The sequence below is a fragment of the Aedes albopictus genome, chromosome 2, assembly GCF_035046485.1.
Source record: "Aedes albopictus strain Foshan chromosome 2, AalbF5, whole genome shotgun sequence".
NCBI classification, from domain to species: Eukaryota; Metazoa; Arthropoda; class Insecta; order Diptera; family Culicidae; genus Aedes; species Aedes albopictus.
In genome coordinates, this window is record NC_085137.1 from 157047521 (window position 1) to 157074458 (window position 26938).

Sequence of the window (26938 nt, forward strand, 5' to 3'; positions counted from 1 at the left end):
GCTAAAAATCTAAAACATAAAAATGAGGAAATGCTTCCAGTTTCGCCTTTAGCATGCAATTATACATGATTGAAGTGAGTTGTAATCTGTGTCGAGGGAGTTCGATGGAACGTAATAGAAGTATTATTGTAAAGCAGTTGAACCTCCGTCATCACTGCGTCAACCGAGATATAAAAGTACACACATGGGTCCTGATCAATCGACGAAACCTGAGTAGTAATTTTACGAAGTGCATTTTTCTGAGTAGAAGTTTTTGAGGTGCATATTGCTCGCGCGATGCAGCGGCACGATGTTTTTAAAATACTATGTACCGCTGTAAATATCATAATTGCTTCAGCGGCACGGATTGCTCGCGCACTTGCTCGCGCATCTAATTTGGGTCTGAACTGCTGTGGCTTTTCGGTCTAACAGAAGTGAAACGGTTAGTTTGGCATAGCCGTTTTAATTCTGTTCAACATTTCTTCCCAGTCGTAACCATCCTCTAAAGCTTAGATAAATTAAATCCATATCTATCTGATTAGGCGTTGGGTGTATGAGCTTTTGATGTTTACTAATTTAATTGTAAAAACTTAGTTCAGAGGTTATTAAAATGAAATTAATCTCGAAACATTTCGTAATTTGTCGAATTTGAGAAAAATAAATAAGGCCCACGGGTGACACTTAATGTTTCAGTTTATCAAGTAAATCTCAAAAAGTTGTAAATATTACTAAGGTATTTCTTCATAAATAGTTACGTACAAAATCATATTTTGGATAAGGCATAAAATAACCTTTTCAACATAGACTGCCTTAATTGTAAGGTGCATTTAAAGAAGCCGTTAGGATCCATCGCAGGGCCTGGGGATTAATGTTAATTCCGGTATTTTGCACACATTCAACGAAATAAGAAAAATGGTCGGCGTAAAGTCAAATTGGACTAGGAGATTTTTTGGACAGGTAAAGATAAGCCAAGGAATCATAGTATTTCAAGAAATAATGCACATGATTTGATATCCCAATTTCTTGGAGGACATTTTCCCACAAAAACAGTTGGTCCGGTCTGATTTAAAGCCGACCAACTGTGAACCTTACTACGATGCTCATGCTTTATGATACGCTCGACCGCACTATCAATTTGAATTTGAATTTAACGCACGAACACCGGACATTCCGGATAAAATCTAACACGTGTTCAGAAAACGGGTACCGTAATGGCTAACATAACGGTCATAGCAATCCGGTTGTTACGTCAACTTATCCGTGTAATCATCCATCAAAACGACTGAATGGTCGCATAAACTGACGTACACGTTTTTAATATGCAAAAAAAAATACATGAAACATCTTGAAATCATTGCGGCTCACTTTTTGTAGCTGTAATCCACGAAACTGACAGATTATTTCATTTAAATAATCTGTGCATATGTAAATCCGGAAAAAATATAAAATCGTGTTTTCCCATCAGAGCAGACGTTGGTGGTTACATCGACTATGCGAATTTGGGCAGTGTGGCGAGCGTATCACTAATTTGTAGCTTATTTGACGTGCGATGTTAATATTATTTTATATTTCAGATTATCAACCAAAGAATCTAGTAATTCGACCAAATGCCAACAAGATGACGAGGATGAATTGGGCAGACAACTGATTCGAAGCAGTCTAACAATGGTGTGCCTGAACGTTAACCAAGCGTATCCTTTGGAGTTTACCTTTCCACTAACAACACCCAAATTCCCGTGACACCTAGGCCTGAGAGATCGTAGAGTTGTCTACATTTTTCATAGGTGTCCAAAACTAACCATCCTTTCACATTCCTCAGCAGTCGCAAGGACGTGGCCAGGACAGTGCTCGACCATTGGAGGATTGCGTCAGTCTTGTCCAAGAGTCAGAGATTAGTCCCAAATCTTTGTGCTTTGGTTCAGACGGGAAGGGGGCAACCCTCATAACAGCGGTCTAGGACTGTACCACCTACGAATTAGTGCGACTCGCTTAATGCTAATGCTAATGCTAATAATGTTTTTTATGACTAACTGGAGTTTTTTCAGTAAAATTAATCATCCAATTTGTCTATGCTTATTAGCAATCTTGAAATAACCTGGATCCTGAGGAACTTCTTGGAGGTATTTCCGGAGAACTTTGATGGAATTTTTGGAAAAATCCTGGAATTCACCTGAAGGAATTTTTATACGAATAGCTGGAATGTGTTCAGAAAGAAATGTCTGGAGGAATTTAGGATCGAATTCCTAGAGGGATTCGTGGCTCATTTTCTAGAGAAATTTTGGGAAGAAACCCTGGGAGAATTCCGAAAGGGTCATCACTGGGCTGCAAAATGGTGAGTCGAAAAGGAGAGCGTCCAACATAGCTCTGGACATGTTCCTACCTTATGCTTCCACGGGTCAAGCGATGACAAAGATGGCCAGCTAGGAGTTGTGTGCTTAGCTGGTAGTGCAGCTTGTCCTTCTGACTTCAGCTAGATTGAGGAGGTACGTCTCGAGCGTCTGTTCACCAAGGAGGTGCAGCTTAAACAGCGTCTGTTCTGGCATCCAGCGGCTGAGTATGAAATGCTCCTCCACCGGAAGCTATACCTAAGGTTGTTACATTTGAGTTTATTTTGTTAAAGTTAAGCTAACTGATCAGCCATCAAGAAAACATTGTTACCCTAAATAAGTCATTAAGCACACTGCTCCGCACATCGCAACTGGAAAACCCCTGAATACGTTCCACACTCCACCTTTCAACCGAAGCAGCAGCTGGACATAGCCACCAACGATCGCGAAAAAAGCAACACATACTCAAATAGCCGCGTCACATCTTCGCACGATAGAGCGTCGACAGCGAAGCAGAAGGAGAAATTGAAGTACATGAGGAGACTGCTGCCGTCAGTAAATAACATCCACGCTATACTGCAGCCACACATTGTCACCACCGAGAGAGGATTTTCTTTACCCTCGGCGCAGCGCGTCATCACGCACACAATCAGGGCTCGGCGGCAAGACGATCAAGTGATCGCACTACATTCAGTGTCGTCTAGCCCACTTCGTCGTCCGCACGTAGCAGTTCGAAGCTGTCGCGGGGTTTTATCGAGCAAAACTTTGCCTGCAATAAAATTGCAAGAGTGCGCGGGTGCAAAAAGTAAAATCAAAATCCGAGTGCGGTGCGAGAAATTTCGCTGCTGGAAGTGAGCAGCCAGCTTCCCAGATCAAGGTATGCGCAATTTGCCGGTGAAGTTGTAATGAGCTAATGGCCATCTTGATGACAGGTTATTTCCCCGGACGGCAAGACGCTAGTCGCAGCTATTGTAAGCGTCGCCATTTTGAAAGCGCGAGAGTAGGATCGACACGTGAGCTTCGACAAATGTGAGTAAAGTGCAGATCTTGAGCAGAATGAAAGTTAAACAGTTTTTTTTCGTCTAGACGGACGACTAGTGGCCAGATTGCGCTAAACTAATTTGCAAGCGACACGTTTCACGGTCGAACGGAACACCAGTGCGAGTGCATCTCATTCCGGCATCGCCAGCCAAGAAGCCAATCGATAAGAAGAAGACAGCAAAAGCCTTCCATTGGAAGTAAGTCGATCTGCCGTTCCACGTGACACGCAGGAAGCTAATAGCCTGGTGCCGTAGGGCTTTTGTTTTCCATTTTGCAGTTTCGTCGTGTCGTTCAGCACAGCAAGCGTCGTCGGTCCGAACAGGGCGATCGAATCCCATCGCCACACGTCCAGAAGAGAGGGCTGCTGGGCCGAATTGGTCAGCAACGTCGGTGCCTCACATAGGTCGCTGGAAGCGCGGCCACAGTGGAACAAGGCAGCATCCCCGGTGGTAACCAAGACACGACGTAAGAGCGTCGATAAGAGCAGGTCAGTCAAGCCGGTGTGAGCGTCGACGAAGCCAGGATGGTGAGTCAGCAGGACGTCAGTGGGGTAGCGGTGGAAGGCAGGGCGCGCCCTGCAGTGCAGTGAGTAAAGCAATGCAACCTTAGTATTAAGCTGTCAAGAGAAATCGTAAGGGCATTGAAGATAGGAGGACCAGTCAGGAGTAGGAGAATGATGGCCAGTTAATAAATTTGTTAACTATGATCAGTTTGTGTTGGGATTTATTTGTTGTGTGCGCATTCCCTTAAGAGCTTTCCGGGGCTCATCGAGGTTGTGTCATTCCACTCGATAGTCTTTCACAACATTGGCGCCCAACAAAACGAACCATTTTAGTTTGTGGTTTGTAGATTTAGAATTTGTGTTCTGTTTGTAGCACAATTCTGTTATTTTGTAGCACATTTGTAGAACCTACCACTTTTTTAGTTTTTGTCTAGTTGGCTAATTAAGACCTTTTGGATCATGGATCCAGCAAGCCTGTCAGAAGAAGAGATCAGTTACGAACTGGCCTTGCGCCACGTAAACAATCTCGGAGCACTTCCTCGCAGGGCTAGAGCCGTTCGGTTGCGTGCTCTTATGCAGGAAGATGAGATAAAAGGAATACTTTACGACAATTCCTCCCACGTTATGGATGTGGGGGACAATATCAGTCAATGTCAATCTCGCGTGCGCGAATTAATACCCGAAGTGGAAGCAGCATTGAAGCGCGGTGATCTCCCAGCAGTTCGTTTACTACGGTCGCGGTTAGTGCACTATCGGGACAGACTATCCATCGTGGATCCACCGGTAGCTTTCCTCGACACACACGCAGCCGTGGCGCTTTTAGTGCAGTTTTCCCTGGAAGATGTGGACGATGCGCTAGGAAGAACGAAGAAAAGTGCCAGACCAGTGAACAGTGACAGTGCCAACAGAAGCAGTACCGGTGCAGTTCCAAAAGGGACCACACAATCTTCGACCGTGACTGAAGGAGACTTCCTAGGATTCGACGAGAATGGAAATCCAGTCAACCATTCAGGTACATCGAATCAAGCGTCCATCATCCACGCTGAGCGACAACAGCGACATGCAGCGTCTCCAATGACCGATCCGATAGCAGCTAGACCTCAACGCGACAGCTCAACACTCCACGACAACGAGAGAGGCGCGGCATCATTGGAAGCCATGCGTACCACGCGAGGAAGAGGTTGGAGCGCGGTTGGTCAGCGAGTCGTCCCGAACAACAGGTTTGAAGCGCAGAAAAACTCCAGCTGGCGAGAACCAACAATGGGCAGCAGCATTCCACCACCGCCATATGAACCGATAAGAACCGAAGCGGGCGAAGCTGATGCGAGAGGTGACTACAACCAACTGCGGGCCGATCTACTGCGACAGCTGAACTACAGGCCGCAAGAACACGTTCCAAGACCGCTGTTAGAAGAAAGAAGAACTGGCCGTTCAGATATAAGGGCGAGAAGGATGGGTCGTCGCTGAACACCTTTCTGCAACGTGTGGAAATTTTCGCTGCATCGGAAGGAGTAACGGAGGATGTGCTTCTAAGGAACGTCAAACATCTGCTTTTGGACGACGCGCTCAACTGGTACAGCAGTGTTTACGTGTCGGGAGAGTTGGTATCCTGGGACGATTTCAAGCGGCTGATCAGGCAAGAATTCTTGCCGGCGAGCTACGCCTACATTCTGCGGGCCGAAGCATACCACCGCTTGCAGGGCGAAGAAGAGCCGTTCTCCAAATTCTACCAGGATATATCCACTCTCTTCCAATACGTGGATCCGCCGGTGACAGATCAAGAGAAACTATTCATCATCAAGAAGAACATGAACTCAACGTACGCTCCGATTGCCGCATCACACCATTCCATACGTCTGCTGGTGAAGGCGTGCAAGGAACTAGACGAACTCCGGAAACTACAGCATCATCAGCGACGGATCTCGCTACCGTATGGGGCACTGATTGAACCAGCGCTGGCTACACCGAACTCTTCGCTACGCTCATCGAAGCCACAACAGCCGCTCCAAAGGTTTGGAAAGGTCCACGCCTTGGAAACGGAAAGCTTTCACAGCTATGGAGAGAGCAGTTCGCAAACAGCCTACGGTGCAGAAGCAGAACAAGTGTCGCAGGACGAAGAAAAGATGGATCAGCGGATGGAAGTCCTGTTACAACAGGTGAACGCATTGAAGCTGAGATTCGACCGTCGAGAAGCAGTAGGAAGACAGTCGCCCAACCAACAGTTCCCACAAATGCCAGCGAACAATCCTAACAACCATCGTCAAGTTCCTGAAGCAAACAATGCTCGCGATCCACCGGCGGCGATGATTTGCTGGAACTGTGACGAAGGGGGACACCGGTTCATGGACTGCGCCAAACCCCAGGCAGTACTGTTCTGTTATCGCTGTGGACAAAAGGGATTCTCGTTGCGAAGTTGCCCGACCTGTCTTCAACGCTCGGGAAACGCGCAAGCGGGGAGCCAGTAACAGAGGGTAGGACATCCTCGCCTCAATTCGACGATCCCTCTACAATTCCTGACCTAGTTCAGATCAACTCACTGATCATCAACCCCGACAACGACAATCGTCCGCACGCAGTGGTAGACATACTCGGGAAACAAGTTACCGGATTACTCGACAGCGGTGCCAACTGTTCGATTCTAGGAGGCGACAACGTAAAGATGGCGCAGGAGCTAGGCTTGCAGCAAATAGCTCTGGTAGGAGGCATCAAGACGGCAGACGGAACTGAGCATCGCATACAATCGTACACCCGATTGCCGATAGCCTACAACAACAAAAATGAAGTCGTGTCGATGTTGCTCCTTCCCACGTTGCCGACCTGTGTGATCTTCGGGGTGAACTTCTGGAACGCCTTTAGCATTAAACCTATGTGCTGCACGATAAACCTGGATGCTGAAAAGGAGGTCGCGCCGCAACAAGAATCCATGAAACCGTTGTCAGAAGAAGAGAAGCAGATACTGGACGAAGCCATAAGCCACTTCCCGAAGGCCGAACCCGGAAGACTCGGAAGAACAGACCGTTATGTACATCGAATCGACGTTGGAGAAGCGAAGCCAAGGAAACAGCGCTATTATCCCATGTCCAAGTACGTTCTCGACGAGGTGAATAAGGAGATCAACCGGATGCTGGAGCTCGACGTAATAGAAGAAGCACTATTCTCACCGTGGAACAATCCGCTGGTTGCCGTGAAGAAGAAGACCGGTCAGTACCGTGTCTGTCTAGATGCCCGTCACCTTAACTCGGTGATGGTTAACGAGGGGTATCCCATCCCACAGATATCGGCAATCATGAACAACCTCAGCGGATGCACCTACATCTCGGCGATCGACCTAAAAGATGCCTTCTGGCAAATGCCATTGGAAGAGAAATCCCGGCCGGTGACAGCTTTTACAGTCCCGCAAAGAGGTCACTTCCAGTTCAAGGTCGTCCCCTTCGGACTGTGTACAGCGAGTCAGGCTCTGGCACGGCTAATGACGCACATCTTCGCCGATCTGGAACCTCACGTATTCCACTACCTGGACGATATAATCATCTGCTCACGCACCTTTGACGAGCACATCAAGCTGATGAAAGAAGTGGCAAAGCGGCTAAGGGACGCTGGACTGACGATCTCCGCCGAAAAGTCGAAGTTCTGCCTGGAGGAGATGAAGTACCTGGGATATGTGCTGAATCAAAGCGGATGGAACGTAGATCAGGAGAAGATTGAGTGCATCGTGCGTTTCCCAGCTCCGCAATGCAGGAAGGAGGTACAGCGGTTTTTAGGAATGTGCAACTGGTACCGCAGGTTCATTGCGAACTTCTCCAGAATCGCAGTACCGCTGACAGAGCTGACGAAGACGAAAACCAAGTTCCGGTGGACGAAAGATGCAGAAGACGCGTTCCTGAAACTCAAATCAGCCTTGGTAGCAGCACCAGTCCTGGCGATGCCTGATCACACGAAACCGTTTGCCATTGCGTGCGATGCGAGCGATGTAGCGATTGGTGCGGTACTGACGCAGGAGACAGACGGGAAAGAACATCCTATTGCCTACTTCTCCCAGAAACTGTCCTCGTCAGAGCGAAAGTATTCTGTGACAGAACGTGAATGTTTGGCCGTCATCCGGGCGATAGAGAAGTTCAGAGGGTACGTAGAAGGCACGAAGTTCACGGTACACTGCGATCACTCTGCCTTAAGCTATCTGAGATCAATGAAGAACCCTACAGCACTCATGAGTCGCTGGATACTCAGATTGAACGCCTTCGACTTCGACGTCAAATACCGGAAGGGAGAAATCAACACGGTACCGGATGCTCTGTCCAGAATTGTCAGCACGTTAGTCTTCGCTGCGGATGCTTCCATCGATCAGTGGTACCAAAAGTTAACGGAACGAGTGCAGCAAGACGGGGATAAGTTTCCAGACTTCCGCCTGGTGAACCAAGAGCTTTACAAGAACTGCAGCTGTAGGAATGAAGAAGGCGCGCTGACACACCGGTGGAGGAAGGTAGTCCCGCTCAACCAGCGAGCTGAAGTGATTGTGAAGTTCCACGACTCGACATCAGGAGCGCATCTCGGATTCCAGAAGACTTGGCAGAAGCTGCAGAACCACTTTTACTGGCCGAAGATGATGGAGGACGTCGCACGGTACGTGAGGGGATGCGAGACATGCAAAGCCAGCAAAGCGCCGAACAGAACAATGATGCCGAACATGGGTGGTCCCAAACCTGCCCGTGTACCTTGGGAATTGGTGTCGGTCGACTTCGTAGGTCCTTTCACTCGCTCTCGTGCCGGTAACACAGTGATGCTCGTCGTAGTGGACTGGGTGACGAAATACGTTGTCGTTCATCCGATGAGATCTGCGGACTCCGTCAAAATGGTGGAATTCCTAGAACAGCACGTTTTCCTACGCTACTCTCGACCACGGATCATTCTCTCGGACAACGGGAAGCAGTTTCTGTCGGCTGCCTTCAAAGCGTTGATCGCCAAGCATAACATCATTCACATGAAGACTGCGTTCTACTGTCCGATGGTGAACAATGCCGAGAGAGTGAACAGAGTCCTCATCACCTGCATACGAGCCCTATTGGATGAAGATCACCGAGGCTGGGACGAAAACCTGCAAGCGATCGTAGCAGCCATCAACGGAGCGAAGCACGAGGCGACCGGAGTCAGCCCGCACTATGCGAACTTCGGTAGGGAGCTGATACTGCACACTGATCTGTATACTCAGCAGGAGTTGAACACGCCCGACGATCCGAAAGTGGCGCAGGACGTACGGCTATCGGCGATTCGACGCATTCACCAGTTCATCATTCAGCGTATAAAGAACAACCACGAGAAGACTAAGCAGCGGTACAACATGCGGACACGCGACATCGTTTTCAAGGTTGGCGATCTCGTCTGGCGAAGAACCTTCACTCAGTCTTCCAAGGTGGATCACATCAACCGCAAACTCGATTCCAAATTCGCTCCGGCGACGGTGGTGAAGATCCTAGGAAGCAATCTCTACGTGCTGGAAGACGTGAAGGATGGCAAGCGAGGACAGTATCATGCCAAGGACATAAAGGCAGATTAACGAAGTATTTCCACAAGCTATGTAAACAGCAACAGCTGTCAACTACGAATTATCTTCGGAGAATCACCAAAATACGCGAAGCGGTCAAGATTCCATGGTGCAGACCGAGAAACCAGACAACGCCCAAGGGTAGCAGAAGGAACGCAGTGAAGAAGAAACACAACGCGCTCCGGAAACACGGAGGACCCTGACGGTGCTGCGTCGCACAAGAATCGTCTCTGCCGTGGAGTCTAGTTCATCGTTCAGCGGCACTCTTTGACAACGGAGCCTAGGCGAACACGGATTAGATCCCAGTCGAGCTCCCAAACCAGGTCGAGCGTCCACAGTCAGGTGTGATGAGCAACAACTTTTCATAAACTACCTCTCCACCTTGACCATTATACAGCTATGTACGCAAATTCGTTTGTCGACTACGAACTTCGCAAGAAGTAAAAACACGCTATGCGGTCAAGACAACGGTTCATCAGCAGCGAGAATCAGCGGTACACCAACACTTCTATCGCGCCAAGAAGTGTACCGCGCGCCGTTCGCGATCGTGAGAAATCGCACCCTGCGTCTTTGGAAACGGAGAGCAGGGATCTCTGCAGTACACCAGCTGGCTTCTGGATAGGAGGAGTGGAGAGTCGGAGATCGACGACCAACAATCGGTTCGACGCGGCTTGAAGCTTACGGCCACTATCGGGCGCAGCGGAATCGCACCTGGGAGTACTGGGAGAGGAGGAGTATGTAGCAGCGCCTACGGCGGGCGAGGGAGATTGGGAACCCGAAAACCATCCAGTGAGTAGGGAGGCTCCAAATACCGGAAATTGAGACAACGCAATAAGACCACAACCTACGGCAGGTTCGGGAGATTGGGACCCTGAAAGCAACTCAGCGAGTAGGGAGGCTCCAAATGCCATAAACAGCGACTGCATGAAGCCTACGGAGGGCTCGGGAGATTGGAACCCTGAAAGTTGGAGGACGGCCCCAAATACCAACAGAAGTGTCGGCACAGCGAAGGTAGGAGGACACAGCCGGCGAGGGAGATTGGGACTCCGAAAGCTAGTAAGGTGACGCCAAATGCCATCGACGGACAAGCTATGCAGACAGCGAGCAGGGAGCTGTTAACGACGAGCCTACGCACCACCGAAACACGTCTTACGACATTGGCTAGAGGACCAAGATCATCAAGCGAAACCTCGCCGTTCCTTGCAGCACAGTGGACCAAAACATCAGAATCATCTGTCGTTCACGGTCTAAACCTCAAACACAACGAACCGCCAGACAGTGAGGGACCCTTGGTAGTCGACCACGGAGTTGAAGGACCTGCAGCTTCGCAGATACGCCGCCGGTCATCCGATCGGGCACCAAAACTGCTGTGGAGAATCCCACCGAGTGACATTGACAAACTTCCAGGCACAGGTCTTGAACTAAGTGGTAGTCGGTTGCATGGGGGTCACTACGAAAAACTTCCATAAAAGCAACGCGACCGGGGGGCGCGGTAAAACCTCCTTTCTGGGCTCGTAGTGATTCAGGACGACCAAATCCGACCTTTACTCAATCGTGACTGACAACATCCACTGTAAACGTTCATATATTAGCCAACACTAGCCGTAATTTTCGTTACATGTTTTGATCTTCAGTTTTATTGTAGCTCTTAAAACTAGAATAGATCATACTGAGTGTTTTGCCACAGGAACGGCATAGCACAGAAGATGGGACAAGAACTAGCGCAGAGACATTTGCTCATTTGTGAGCGTTCAGATCACCTTTGGCAGGACTCGCTGCCGTTATGTTTGTTTTGATTATGTTTTGAGCTTTTGGATCTGGCGAACAACAAGGTTCGCGTTTGTTAGTTTTGCTGTAGTTATCAACATCTTGAGGTCTACTCAAGCGATAATCTTCAGATCTGCTCCAGTCTCTCTGCGACTTCTTGTGGAAGTGAGTCTGAGAGTTTTTTGTGAGCTGCCTGTCAGCGCTCACAAAAAACTCTGCGCCTGTGGTAAGGTTGTGTTACATTTGAGTTTATTTTGTTAAAGTTAAGCTAACTGATCAGCCATCAAGAAAACATTGTTACCCTAAATAAGTCATTAAGCACACTGCTCCGCACATCGCAACTGGAAAACCCCTGAATACGTTCCACACTCCACCCTTCAACCGAAGCAGCAGCTGGACATAGCCACCAACGATCGCGAAAAAAGCAACACATACTCAAATAGCCGCGTCACATCTTCGCACGATAGAGCGTCGACAGCGAAGCAGAAGGAGAAATTGAAGTACATGAGGAGACTGCTGCCGTCAGTAAATAACATCCACGCTATACTGCAGCCACACATTGTCACCACCGAGAGAGGATTTTCTTTACCCTCGGCGCAGCGCGTCATCACGCACACAATCAGGGCTCGGCGGCAAGACGATCAAGTGATCGCACTACATTCAGTGTCGTCTAGCCCACTTCGTCGTCCGCACGTAGCAGTTCGAAGCTGTCGCGGGGTTTTATCGAGCAAAACTTTGCCTGCAATAAAATTGCAAGAGTGCGCGGGTGCAAAAAGTAAAATCAAAATCCGAGTGCGGTGCGAGAAATTTCGCTGCTGGAAGTGAGCAGCCAGCTTCCCAGATCAAGGTATGCGCAATTTGCCGGTGAAGTTGTAATGAGCTAATGGCCATCTTGATGACAGGTTATTTCCCCGGACGGCAAGACGCTAGTCGCAGCTATTGTAAGCGTCGCCATTTTGAAAGCGCGAGAGTAGGATCGACACGTGAGCTTCGACAAATGTGAGTAAAGTGCAGATCTTGAGCAGAATGAAAGTTAAACAGTTTTTTTTCGTCTAGACGGACGACTAGTGGCCAGATTGCGCTAAACTAATTTGCAAGCGACACGTTTCACGGTCGAACGGAACACCAGTGCGAGTGCATCTCATTCCGGCATCGCCAGCCAAGAAGCCAATCGATAAGAAGAAGACAGCAAAAGCCTTCCATTGGAAGTAAGTCGATCTGCCGTTCCACGTGACACGCAGGAAGCTAATAGCCTGGTGCCGTAGGGCTTTTGTTTTCCATTTTGCAGTTTCGTCGTGTCGTTCAGCACAGCAAGCGTCGTCGGTCCGAACAGGGCGATCGAATCCCATCGCCACACGTCCAGAAGAGAGGGCTGCTGGGCCGAATTGGTCAGCAACGTCGGTGCCTCACATAGGTCGCTGGAAGCGCGGCCACAGTGGAACAAGGCAGCATCCCCGGTGGTAACCAAGACACGACGTAAGAGCGTCGATAAGAGCAGGTCAGTCAAGCCGGTGTGAGCGTCGACGAAGCCAGGATGGTGAGTCAGCAGGACGTCAGTGGGGTAGCGGTGGAAGGCAGGGCGCGCCCTGCAGTGCAGTGAGTAAAGCAATGCAACCTTAGTATTAAGCTGTCAAGAGAAATCGTAAGGGCATTGAAGATAGGAGGACCAGTCAGGAGTAGGAGAATGATGGCCAGTTAATAAATTTGTTAACTATGATCAGTTTGTGTTGGGATTTATTTGTTGTGTGCGCATTCCCTTAAGAGCTTTCCGGGGCTCATCGAGGTTGTGTCATTCCATTCGATAGTCTTTCACAACAAGGTGGTAGCCCCACCACGGGGGATAGGGGACCTCAGGCCAACAACCTACTGTTTCCGAAACCCAAAAAACCTTTACAGAATACGAAAATAATTAGTTTCATCACTGGGTGAATTCCTGAAGAATTTCTCATAGAAACGTCTAAAAGCGTTTCTAGCATTGAAGTACTTGTATGTTTGAAGTAAGTCACGGTGACCGTAAAAGAATAACAGGATATATTTCTGAAAGAATCGCAGGAAGAATTTTCGGAAGAAAATCCTTTTCAAAGGCTGCAGAGGGTATTCTTGAAGGAATTCATGGATGAATTCCTGAATAAATCTGTGGGTGAACTCCTTGATGATTTCTCGGAGACAATTGTGAAAGAATTCCTGAATGACTTCTTGGAGGATTTCCTGACTCATGTATCCCTCTGAAATTATCTTCAAGAATTCCAATATTTACAAAGTGCTGGAGGCATTCCTCAATTCTGGAAAAAAATCTTGGGTGAATCCCTGGAAAAGATGATGGACGGATTTCTGAAATTTCTGACCAAGTCCTTGAATAAATTTTCGAAAAGATCCCGAGAGGAATTTCTGAAGGAATCACTACCGGAATTTCTGGAGAAAACCTTGAAAGAACTTCCGGAGCAATCCCTGTAGGGATTCTTGGAGAAATTCCTAGAGGAAATCCTGCAGGTATGCGTAGAGTAAACCCTGTAGGAATTCCTGGAGGAGTTTCAGAAAGTATGCCTGGAGGAATCCCTGGATGCATTCCTTGATGAATCCTTAAAGTAGTTAAGAGAGGAATCCCTGGAGAAATTTCTGAAAAATTCGCTTGAGGAATACCTAGCAATTCCTAGAGGAATCCCTAGAGGAAATCCTGGACGAACTTCCGAACATTTTTTTGGCAGAATCCGTGGAGAAATTCCTAGCGGAATCCCTGAAAAAAATCTGGAGGAATTTCTGAAAGTATATCTGGAGGAACTCCTGGGGAAATCACTAGAGGAATTTCTGAAGTTAAAGGATTGCCTGGAGACATCCCTGGTGAAATTCATGGTGGAACCTCCATAGGATTTATGGGATGGACCTCTGGAACAATTCATCCCTGGAGGAATTCCCACAGCAATTTCTGCTGGAATACCTGGATGAATCTCTGGAGGAATTCGAGGATAAATTCCTGGAGGATTCCTTGCAGAAATACCTGGAGCAAACCCCCAAAGAAATCCTAAAGGAATCCCTGGAGGAATCCCTGCAGCAATTTCAGGAGGAATTCCTGGAGAAACTATTGGACAAATTCCTGGCGGAGTCCCAGGAGGAATTCTTGGGGTAATTCCGTGGAACCAGCCCTGAAAGAATTCCTGGAGGCATCTAAAGGAATCCCTAGAGAAATTTTTGAATAAATTCCTAAAGGAATTTACAGAGACGAATTTCCGGAGGAATCATCGGAGGTATTCCTAGAGGAATCTCTGGAAGAATCTTTAGATGATTTTTTGAAGGAATTCCTGGTAATTTCCTGGAGGGATGCCTGGTTTAAGTTCTGGAGGAATACGTGAAATGATCCCTAGAGGAATATCTGGAGAAATTCCTGGAGAAAACCCTAGAAGTATTCCCGCAGGAATCTTTGGAAAAATTCCTGAAGCAATTCTTGGAGAAAATCGTGAAAGATTTTCTAAAGGAATCCCTGGGGGAATTCTTGGAAAATTTCCTGGAAGAAATGCTGTAGGAATTGCCAAAGGAATTCCTGGATCAATTTCTGGAGAAATTCATGGAGTAATTGCTGAAGAAATACCTTGGGTAATTTCTGAAGGTATTCTTGGTAGAATTCCTGGAAGAGTCCCTGGAGAAATGCCTATAGAAATCCCTGGAGACAATCCAGGAGGAATGCCTGGAGGTATTCCTATAAGAATGCCTGGAGGAATTCCTGAAGGAATGGCTGGAGGAATCCCGGAAGAAATTTCTGGAGACATGCCTATAAGAATTCCTGGAGAAACCTCTAGAGAAATTCCGTGAGAAATATCCAGAGGAATTCCTGGAGGAATTATTGCATAAATTCCATAATGAATCCCTGGAAGAATCTCCAGAGAAATCTCTGGATGAATTTCTGGAAGATTTTCTTGAAGAATCACTGGAGAACTTTCAGGGAGAATTTCTGGAGCACTCCCCGAAAGAGTTTCTGGAGGAATTCCTGGAGAAATCTCTTGAGAAATTCCTGGAAATTCCCAGAAGAATTCTGGAACAATGGCTGAAGGAATTTCTGGACAAATTTCTGGAGGAATCCAAGGATCAATTTCTGAGGGAATTCCAGGAGGAGTTTTTGAAGAAACCCCAGGAAGAATCTCTGAATCAATTTCAAGAGCAATTCCTAAGAAAATCTCCAAATAGATCCTGGAGGAAATCTTGAATTGATTCCGGGAGGAGTTTCTGAAAGAATTCCATGAAGAATGAAAGAATCCCAAGAAGAATTCTTGGAGGCATTTTTTAAATAATACCGGAAATTGTTCCTGAAAGAACCACAGAAAGAATTCCCGGGTCAAATCTTACAGGTATTCTTGGAGGAATTTCGGAAGGAATCGTTAGTGAATCTCAGGAGAAGTAGAATTCCTGGTTTCTGATTCCCGGAAGAATTTCTGCAGGAATCTCTGGATAAAAAAGTATTGAAGGAATAATTTGGAAGGACTCCTAAAGGATTTTTTGTACAAAATGTTGAAGCAATTCCTGGATTATTTTTTGAATAATCTGTAGTAAAATTTTCTGAAAGAACTTCTGGAAGGCACTCCTGTAGAAATACGCCGAAAAATTCTAAATTGGAGCAATCTAAGAAACCCCTGAAGAAATCTCTAAAGGAATACCTTAAAGGATCTCTGGAGAAATTCCTGAAGGAAACCGCGAAAATAGCACTAGAACAATCACTGGAGGAACCTCTAAAGACATCCCAGGACAATTGTATCTGGTGGAATCCCTAGAATTCTTGAAGGAATCTCTGGAGGAATCCATGATTGAATCACTGCAGATTTTCTGGAGGAATTGCTCATACTCATATAATTTACGAAACTATAGGAACAAATCTACAACAGTCATTTTCATTCCTCCTGTAATGGCGATTTGCATATTCACATATCGGGCGACCATGCCGCTTGAAAGCCATCTCAAGACAGACCGCCCCTCACCCCCTGGGCCCCCTCTAGAAAAAAATTCAGCAACGCCAATGCTGTTTCCGCTTCTGTTTGTAACGTTCCACGTTCTGCCGGGTTCCTTGCTGCAGCATTACCGCCCTTGTTGCGTTCTTCTCCTCCGAAACCGCTATGAACTCTTCGTCGAACCATTCGTTTCGTCGACTTTTTCCACGTACCCGATGGTGCTTCCGCGGCTGCCTCGTTGATGAATGCTTTGACTGTACTCCAGCAGTTCTCTAGAGGGGCCACATCAAGCTCGTCCTCGCCTGGCTCGTCCTCAACTTGCACATTCTTTCGTCGATCGGCCACCAACCAATCACGTATCTCTACATGTCGTCCATACGATAAAAGCTGTTCCCAGCTCACGTGTGTTGCCGAATCTCTGGTAGATGGTATGCCGGGAAAAGTCGGGCAGAAGGTCACCAGGAAATCCTTCCGACAACTCCTATCTCCACCTCCCCGCGGTTCCCGGTGGGGTGTTTGTATCAAAACATGCAAACGGAGAGGGGGGGCCATAAGGCCTCGAACTCCTACAATATGAGGAGTTCAGATTATGTGGCGCGCATGCACACAAGTAATGGACACCATAGCGAAATTTTACAAGAACAACTAACACGAGCCAAAGAAAGAAAATCATACAATATACAAACCATTAAATTGGAAACTAATGCAACAAGATATGTGCACATATCATACACATAGCCAAATGTGCAATGGACGCACACAGTAGGTAACCTCCATCATGAAACCACTGCATGCTCCATGACACGAAAGCCTCTTGGTGGTACAAACAAAAATACATACTCAAAATACTATACCCGGAGTAGGTACACCATGTACTCCACGAAATGAAAATCAAAAATACATACCTGAAAGATGATACACAGAGTGGGCACCAAAAATGCGTACCTAACCTGGGTACATACGAAAGGCACAGAAACAAACATGTACCTAAACCACACATATACGAGAAAAACTGAACCATCAAATCATAACACAACAACGCTGCCACAATGGAGGTTGTATGGAAAACGTCCAACGGATCCCAGCTGAACATCTTTGATGTCCACAACGCAATGTTGGAAGCGGGGATCGCTATACCAGAAGCCCGTCCGATCTTCCGGGACCCGTCCCAGATCGTGGTGAAGGGAGCGAACAAGGATGAGGTGGAGTCCCTTCTGGCAGTTGATTCGGTCAACGGGAACCCCATAACAGCGCACATCCTGGAAGACAGGAACATATCGAAGTGCATCATCAAATGGACCCGGCTAGGATCCTGGCGGAGATGAAAGCACAAGGGGTGAAGCAAGTGGAGGCAAAGGGGAACGCAGGGACTTTCGTCCTTACGTTTGACGCCAAGCCACCAAAATCCGTCAAGGTGGGCCCCCTGAGAGTTCTGACTCAGACCTTCGTCCCGAGACCGATTTTATGCAGAAAGTGTTTCTGCTACGGTCATACGAAGGAAGAGTGCAAGAACAAGGGGGCCTGCACAAACATCACGCAGGGCGCTGTCCGGGGCAGCCCAAGTGCTGTAACTGTGGAGGAAAACACCTACCCACTGGGGGGGGGTGTCCTGTCTGGAGACAGGAGCTTTCTATCCGCAGGATTGCAGTCGCAAAGGGCATTAGCGGCCAAGCAGCCCGGATCCTGCACAAGAAGAAGAAGAAGGACCACTCCGGAGAGGAACAGCGGCCGAACCGTAAGAGGGCGTAGCGGGACCATCAGGGACCGCAACACCCCAGCAACGCACGGTAACAGTGGTACTAGAAAGTGACACTGAGGACTCGGCCATCCCAAGCGAGGCTGAGAAACCCAAGAAGAAGAAACTGAAGAAGGTAAAGAAAGCGCAAATGTAATAATGTACCTTGAAATGTATCCGAAACTAATAATAAATAAATGAATTCGAACTTTAAAAACCCAATCTTATCATTTAAAAACTGGTCCCCTAAAGTTCGCTGAAACCAAAGTCCACCTGGAACTGGAACTGGAAACTGGAACGTGGATGAACAGTCTCCAAACACAATAGTAACAAGACCCAATCCTAAGGTGTGTTTTCCGTGCCGAGAGGATGAATGGCGGAGGGTCTCTAAACATTGAAGTCGCTAACGGAAGCCTGCAAGGCACCAGGGCGAACCTTGCAGTAAGCAGCCCTTATCGCATGAGGTAGGTGTAGTGCGATGGACAAATATTTACCTACATAACACCAAAAACTTGCATGGAATCTAACAATATGACACAAAATGGAACGAACAATAATAACAAGTCCCGGAAAAGGACCCACACTAGCATGTCGAAAGACAACAAAAGGCGAAAGGTGGAGACACCAAACACTAGAAGAAAGAATAGAAAACAAACTAACCCCAAAAACACTGACGAATACAACACGGTAGTCCAATGGAATATCTGTGGACTAAGAGGGAATATACCGGAGTTGCAGCTGATGGTGAACCAGCTCAACCCAAAAATATTAGCATTACAGGAAACGTTATTTGATGATACCAAATACGTAGACAAACTAGACCAACAGAGATATAAATGGTACATACTACCTGGAGCCAATGCATCTAAAAATGGAGTGGCACTGGCAATAGACAAGAATACACCGCACAAACAAATTAAACTAAAAACAAAGCTGCAAGCAATAGCCAGTGTTGCCACATTTTTTTCGGTTTTCATCTGTGATTTTGGTCAAAAAAATCTTTTTCATCTGTAGGAAATTTCAGAAAATCTTAGTAAAAATCTGTGATAGGTTAATGTCTCCAAAACCGAATATTTTTGAACAATTTGTTTAAAAAAAACGGAAAAAAATGTTCTTAGAATAACGTCAAGTGTTTCCCAGTGTTTTCCCAGGTTGCATATGAAGAGCTTCAGAAACCACAAGAACGTTGAAAACAATGCGCCTGAGGCTTGGCCTAGGCCATCCAACTAAAACATTGAATTTCTATTATTTAATTTGAGTACCTGAAAATTATAATAAGGCTTTTTTCACGAAAATGATTGTCATTGTTTTAAAAATCTCAAAAATCTTTTTTATTGCAAAAATCTTTGATCTGTGATCACAGATATCTGTAGGCGAAAATGGGAAAAGATCTGTGTAATTCTAGGTAAATCTGTGTATGTGGCATCACTGGCAATAGCATGCAGAACACTCGGCAAGAACAAAATGACATATGTATCAATTTACATCCCACCAAGGAAAATTACACCAGCAAAACTAATAGCTGAGCTAACAAAACTGATCAAACAGCTGCCAAAACCATTTATGCTACTGGGAGACTTCAACTCACACAGCACAGGATGGGGCAGCTTCAAAACAGATAGATGGGGAATGGCGATCCAACACTTAATAAATAAACAAAACCTATGCCTACTGAATAATGGTAAAAGTACGAGGGTAAGCAAAAACTACACATGTATGTCAGTGGTAGACCTTACCATAACATCACACAACAGCAAAGCAATAAAATGGACAGTGGACACTGACTGCAGAGGGAGTGACCACCTACCAATAATAATAACAGAAAAGAAACAATACAAAAAGGATGAGACGAAACCACGATGGGATCATCCTAAAGCAAACTGGGAAGTATTCCAAACACAAGTAAATGAGAGCATCAAACAGAGAACAATCACCTCAATAGAAATGCTAACAGAGGAGATACACAAAGCAGCCACTGCGAGTATCCCTAAAATAAACACAAAAAGACAACAAAAAGTCCCCTGGTGGAACAATAAAGTGGCCAAAGCCGTAAAGCAAAGAAGTATAGCCCTGGCAAAATTCATCAATCATACCAAAATAGACCTCACAAAAAGAATTCTCGCTAAGAAACTCCGCATAGCGAAACACAACGCAACAAGATTAATACGCAAATCAAAGAAAAAGAGCTGGGAAGACTTTATCAAATCACTTGATAAAGATGAATCAGACTCTAAAACACTATGGAACAAAATACACGCCCTAAGCGGGAAAAAAAGGAAGCAAAACATAATACTGAATGATGGCTCAACGATAACAGAAGACTCATCAGAAATAGCAAACAAACTAGCAGAGCACTACTATGATCAATCTGCCACAGACCAATATAGTAGATACTTCAAAAAGATAAAAAGAGATAAAGAGAGGAAGAAGCTAAACCTCTTATATACTAGTGACAAAAACTACAACAAAGAGTTTACAATAGAGGAACTCAATAATGCCTTAGAAAACTCAAGTGGCAAAGCCACAGGCAATGACGAAATAAGCTATGAGATGCTGAGACACCTACCAACTGAAGCAAAAATCACACTACTAGAAGAGTACAACAAAATATGGACACAGGGGAGCATACCACAAAGCTGGAAAGTAGGCACAGTGGTACCCATCCCAAAAGATAACAACAACCCTCACGATACTAAGAACTATAGACCTATCACACTCCTAAGTTGTGTGGGAAAGGTACTAGAAAGAATGGTCAACACTAGACTAATAACTGAACTTGAAGAAAAACTAGTACTAAACCCAAACCAATTTGCCTTCAGGCCTGGGAAAAGTACAGATGAGTACTTCACGGTGCTCGAAGGAATTATATCACCGGCAATACAAAATGGTAAACATGTAGAGGTAGCTCTGCTAGATATATCCAAAGCATACGATAGGGCTTGGCGAAGACCCATAATCGAACAATTGCAAAAATGGAAGATTGATGGAAACATGATCAGATACATTGAAGACTTCCTCTCGGATCGAAAATTCCAAGTAGAAGTGAACAACCAAAAATCAGATATCAAGACACAAGAGAACGGCATACCGCAAGGAGCAGTATTATCAGTAACGCTGTTCCTCATAGCAATGAACTCTATAATGAGAACACACAAGAAAAGCAATAAGAATGTGCAAATCCTAGTATATGCGGACGACAATCTTATCATTGTAATAGGCGAAATCAAGTACAAAGTCAGAATACAACTACAAAAGAAAGTAACAAGAATATATCAATGGGCGAGAAACAGAGGTTTCACTATAGCCCCACAAAAGTCAAAAGTACTGCACATTTGCAATAAATACAAGCACAGCAAAAATATACCGGACATAGTGATAGAGGGACAAAAGGTCCTCCAAGTAAACTATGCGAAGCTACTAGGAGTAACAATAGACCGAAGACTAGATTTCAAGCAACACTGCAGAGAACTACGAAAAGAAATCAACAACAGGTGCAACATGATTAAAGTTATAGGTGGAAGATACAAGGGAGCGAATAGAGCCACAATGCTCAATGTATTCAAATCCCTAGTATTATCCAAAATACTATACGGTGCCCACTTCTACTCGAAAGGAGCACAACAAAACTGGAAACTAATAGAACCAGCATACAATCAGACAATCAGATCAATATCAGGAGCACTCAGAACCAGCCCAGTAGAATCAATACTGGCAGAATCTGGTATGCTACCACTAAACCTCCACATCAAACTTAACACAATCACAAAGGCAATAAAATGGCTTGAACTACACGACATAACGGAAGATGTAGGTAAGCCATTGATAGAAAGGGCAAACAAATTCTCACTAGAAATAATGAATGAAAAACTACCAAACATAGAGAGAAGACCCAATGCACTGGGAAGGAAATGGTATGAACCCAAAGTAAAGGTTGATACATCCACAACTAGTAAACTAAAAGCGGGAGAACAGCGCAACATAGCGCAACAAGTCTTCCTAGAAACGATAAACAAATACCCAAACCACACAAAGGTCTATACCGATGGCTCTGTCAAGGATGACGAAGTCGGATGTGGGGTACACAGCGGAAACACCAACACAGCAATAAAACTAAACCAAATGAACACAATCTTTTCAGCAGAGAGCTATGCACTACTAACTGCAACAAAAATGGCATTGAATAGTGGTGAAAAAACGATCATATTCACGGACTCCGCAAGCTGCATATCAGCGCTTAGGAAAGGTCTATCGTCAAACCCATGGATCGAAATGATCCAGAACGAAGCAAGAGGAAAAGATATAATATATTGCTGGATACCCAGCCATGTGGGCATCAAAGGTAATGAAACAGCGGATAAAACAGCGGAAGAAGGAAGAATCAATGGACTACCATACGACAAAGTACCTGCAAAAGATGCAATAAACTGGTTCAAAGAACGAGCAATATGGGCGAATGAGTACGAATGGAGGAAGTCCAGCACCTCATTCCTCAGACAAAGTAAACCTACCACAATCTTGTGGAAAGACAGAAAGAATACAAAAGAGCAAAGGACTCTTACTAGAATCAGAATTGGACATACATGGCTCTCACACGGATACCTACTGCATAAGGAGCCGCAGCCAAAATGCAACTACTGCAATGAGATACTAACTCTGGACCACCTCATAAGAATGTGCCCACAACACGATGACAAAAGACGGAAATACAAGATATATGATCTAAGCATATACAACAACACGAATGAATGTGAAACCAATCTACTAAACTTCCTTAAGGAATGCAAATTACAAAATGAAATATAACAGATAGTAACCAACACCAAAAACGAAACTAGAGAGACATAACGTAGATAGCACAAGAAATAGGGTTTTTTAGATCACATACAGCAAGAAAAGTATAGGCTGCAGTATGTGTGACTTTTTTCTCCCGCGCACCAAAAATACACTAGAAAACAATAGTGGATGTGCCACGACAATGGAAAAACTTGAAAAACCCCTGGGATTACGCTCAAGCCTCCGAAAGGGGGTACTTGTTAGGGTTTTGGAGGCAAAACACACTCCAAGGTGTTGGACAGCAAAGTTTCAGTAGCTGGTTGGCCATGACCGGAGTGACCTTTCAAAAAATCCATTCTGACGCGCGCATTTGAGGGACTGTACTCTTCAACCTATCCAAATAATCCAATCCCGAATCTCCATTACCACCTACTATGATAAGGGGTCCGTGGTCTGGTAATTCATGGGAGCCGTGAAGGAGGACTGGGTAGTGGAGGTGAAGTAACCCGACACCAACACAACGCCTAAGAAACCTAACTAGCTGTCCCCATGCGTACCAGTCTTCGTAGGCGCCCTCGGCACGGGCTGCAGACAGGGGAGGGTTTTGGCCTAACGCCTCCCTAGGGCGACTCTAATGAGTTTAAAACATGCCCCGTGTCGAAACTTAATGGATCACTCCATTGCAAGGCACGTTAATACGTTACCAAACTGAGAACTGGTAGATGGTATGATTACCTCTGAATGTTCGCACCATAGATCCTATCCAATTAAACTCTTGCACCGCTACGATGCTGAACCCGCGGTCCTTCAGTAGATCGGCGAGTATTTGGGTGTTCCCATTGAAGTTGAGAGACCGGCAGTTCCACGTGCCGAGTTTCCAATCGCAAGTTCTTTTCGTTCGTAGGGGCCGTTGTCGTTGGTCTCGGTTTGTATTATACTGTTGCTGATTTTTCGTTGTCATGCCTTTTTACGGCGAACATGTACCCCCTACTTTCCGAAGGATCGCATAGTACACAGTTGAACTTAGAGTCCTGTCTAGCACTCGGACGTCGATAAGCCGACCCTAACATGAGAATCAGACGCTGTTATGAGCCGCTCCTCCTGGAGAAGAGACGCTCAGCGCTGCAGAAGCAGTCATCCAAACCACCCCGGCCCCTCCCCGTCAGCCTACGTTTAAAGCTTCCAGTGGAGTTGGTTACCCGATCTTCCATAAGGTTGCTCACTACGGAGGTAGGAATAGGTTGCTGAGCAGAGGCTAATAGGTCTCAATGGTATCTGAATTACGCTTAATACCCAGTAGGTTAACACTACATTTCACTACACTGGTTTACTCTGCTGCTCGTATTGCTCCCGTTTATCGAACTTTCTTGCCGGCGGGATACCTCAAATACCTGCATCCTGTATTAACATTTCGATTGGCGGAAGTCCTGTGAATATAAACTATGAATCACCTACTCACTACCTATCCCGCAATGATAACATGTAAATCATAATCTTGAATGGGGGTGTGTCGTATCAATGAGATAAGCCACTACATCTAAATATAAACCTACAAATCTTTAACAAGTAGTATTTCCCAATATGTGACATAACAAACAGCTTAAACGGCTTGCATCTACTACAGCAGCGTAAACGCTGATAATGGATCGATCATAATACAGTATTTTTCCATCTGGCGTCCAGAGATGAACGGCTGTTGCTCTCGTGACCGTAAAAAGGAGCGTTAGATTTGTACATTGTTTCTATACAGCTTGTATGACGACTATCTCCTGCGAAGATTGCCTAGCTCGGTGTCAGAAAGGTCACCACAGCTGATGAGCAGCTGAGAACTGGCAAATATTGATTACGACCATAAGTACAAGGTATGATCTGGACCAATGTCTGAAACTGATATTCGTTTATGAGACGTTGTCTGCGTTGTCCAGATTTAAACCATGTGCAGGCTGTATTGAATGCAATTGAACATTATCAGCATGACGTTAATTATTGGTCAAACGGTAATGATAAGCAAAGATGTTCTGAAAAAATAAATAAGAGAGAAAATTCCCACGATGATCAACGAATACATCTGAACCAAATCAGTATCTGCTATATGAGAATAGCAACACAGACTTTATTAAAAATGGTATTGGAACAATAAATAAGGACATCGATCGCTTTCAAAACATGTTTTTCCTACTTTACATTCACAAACAACTTCCATTTCTCTGAAGATACTGATGCAATACGGAGTAATATGCCAGTATTGAGTCCTCACACAAACAAGTGGTGGTTGCGCTTACGTCAATGAATGGATTCCCTTCAAATGTACTGTTACTCCCTAGTTACTCCGTTTTTCTCTTTCAAGTTCTCGACCTGATTGAAAGTGGCCTAATTTTAATTAGATTGTTCTCGCTTCACCTTTCTGTCACCACACAAGACATTCATAATCCAATTTGGCCGGATAAACAACAGATGTGTAAATCCATTTAATATACTTGGGTTTGGACCCTAAGTTTTACCAAAGGTTCACCGGCATTGACGACGACCTTACAAGCTTTCTTGATTCTGAACTCAATATGAGGTATCCAGGAAAGCTTGGAATCAAGAATAACTCCAATCTACTTTATCTGATCAAATCCAAAAGTAGAACGCCATTAAGTTTTCGCCTTTCCGTGAAAAGAACAATAGCTGTTTTACTCAGATTTACCGAAAGGCCACATTGGAGACACCAACCCTCAACTACCTGAAGAGCGCTATGCATCAGGTCGAAAAGGGTACTGATGCACATACCGACCAGCAATGTTAGGTACTGCCTATGATCGCATATCAGTCCCATATTTGCTGGGTTTCCTATTCATATGGGACAGTTATGCGATCATAGGCAGGGTAGTCGTCGGCAAAACAATAAGTAGGAAAACCGCTGTTATTGAGTTGCCTCAATAGCGTATCTGCACGAGATTCCACAAAAGCGGGGATGAGACTCCCCCTTGGGGACATCCACAAACACTCAATTTCCTAATCGCTGTTTGACTCAATGTCAGTTTTTGAGCATTCGGTGAATCCAATTGAAAATCATTGGAGATATACCATGACTCCGTGGGGCTTTTAGTATGGCATCGAAAAGCACATTGTCAAAAGCACCCTCGATATCTAAGAAAACACCCAAACAAGACTGATTTTTAGTGAATGGTTTCTCAATATCGAAAACAATCTTGTGTATAAAAGTCGCAGTGGACTTTCCAGATTGGTAACCAGCACTTGTGTGCGCAGCCTTTTCTTTTTTCTCGCTCGTTCATTTTGTTGAACGTAAGAAAGAGCGAGATAAAAGAGGGGGCAAAGTGCCCCTCTATTATCTGTTTCATTCGCGTGTTTGTTTACCAGAGTGAGTGAGAAAAAAGAAAAAGCTGCGCACGCTAGAGGTAACCAGTGAGCATATTGGTGCATATGAAGAGGCACGTTAGCCAAATGAACATCACGGATGTGATGACCGACAATGCGTTCTAAGATTTTGGAATATGCCTTGTAGCAAAACTGCAAGCAAGTGGTTTTTCCAAAACACGTTTGAAATAATAAAGTCCAATGAAGCAACATAGTATATATCCCATCTCTTCCAGGAAATATGAAAGGTGCGAAACGATTAAGTTCCCACTCAATCGATTCTAAAGTTATGATACTCCAGTCCGAAGCCAGAGAGCTACAATAAAAGACATCAGGTATATCCGAAGATAAAATATCAAGTGTAATATCCACACATCTAGGGCGAGTGTGTATTGAATAAACATCCCAGAACTCCTCATCAAAGAAGGTGAAATCAGCAGACCGGAGAGATTTCTGGTAGGCCTTGAAAACCGACCTGGAAACCTCCGATCCGGCCGAACGTCATCTATTCCAACTCTTTCTACATTGTTTCTTGAGATTTGCCAGATCAGAGTTCCACCAAGGGGTTCCTCTTGAGGTATTCACAGACCGTAGAGGGCAAGCTTCTTCAAAAGCTTCCATGATGAAGGCCGTTGTAGTATCAATGGCATCATCTAAACCACTTGGAGTGTCAATGGATGGTGAGTATCCATGAAATTTGACCGCAACCAAATCAGTAAAGAGATCCCAGTTGGTTGACTAGGAACGAAACGCAAGGTTTGTGAAGTAACATTGAAGTGTTCAAAAAAGATGTAGCGATAGTAAGGTACAAATTCCTGATTAATTCTGCTAGAACAAAGCGTTATGTCTAACACTTCCTGTCTAGCAGATACCATGAAGGTTGGGCGGTTTCCTATGTTAAGTAATCCAAGATCTGTACTACTTAAGTATCCCATCAAACTGGAGCCTCTTCAGTTAATGTCTGAGCTGCCGCAGATGATATAG

The 26938-nt window shown here is 45.4% G+C and overlaps 1 protein-coding gene across 1 annotated transcript; it reads left to right on the forward strand.

The window, feature by feature from the left end:
• The first annotated feature begins 2814 nt into the window (after positions 1 to 2814).
• LOC109423604 (uncharacterized) lies at positions 2815 to 9400 on the forward strand. The gene is made up of 4 exons (XM_062847826.1): positions 2815 to 3183; positions 3239 to 5278; positions 5359 to 6215; positions 6377 to 9400. The coding sequence occupies exons 2-4, from the start codon at positions 4309 to 4311 to the stop codon at positions 9398 to 9400; spliced, it is 4851 nt and encodes a 1616-aa protein (XP_062703810.1). The 5' UTR covers positions 2815 to 3183; positions 3239 to 4308.
• Positions 9401 to 26938: the final 17538 nt, after the last annotated feature.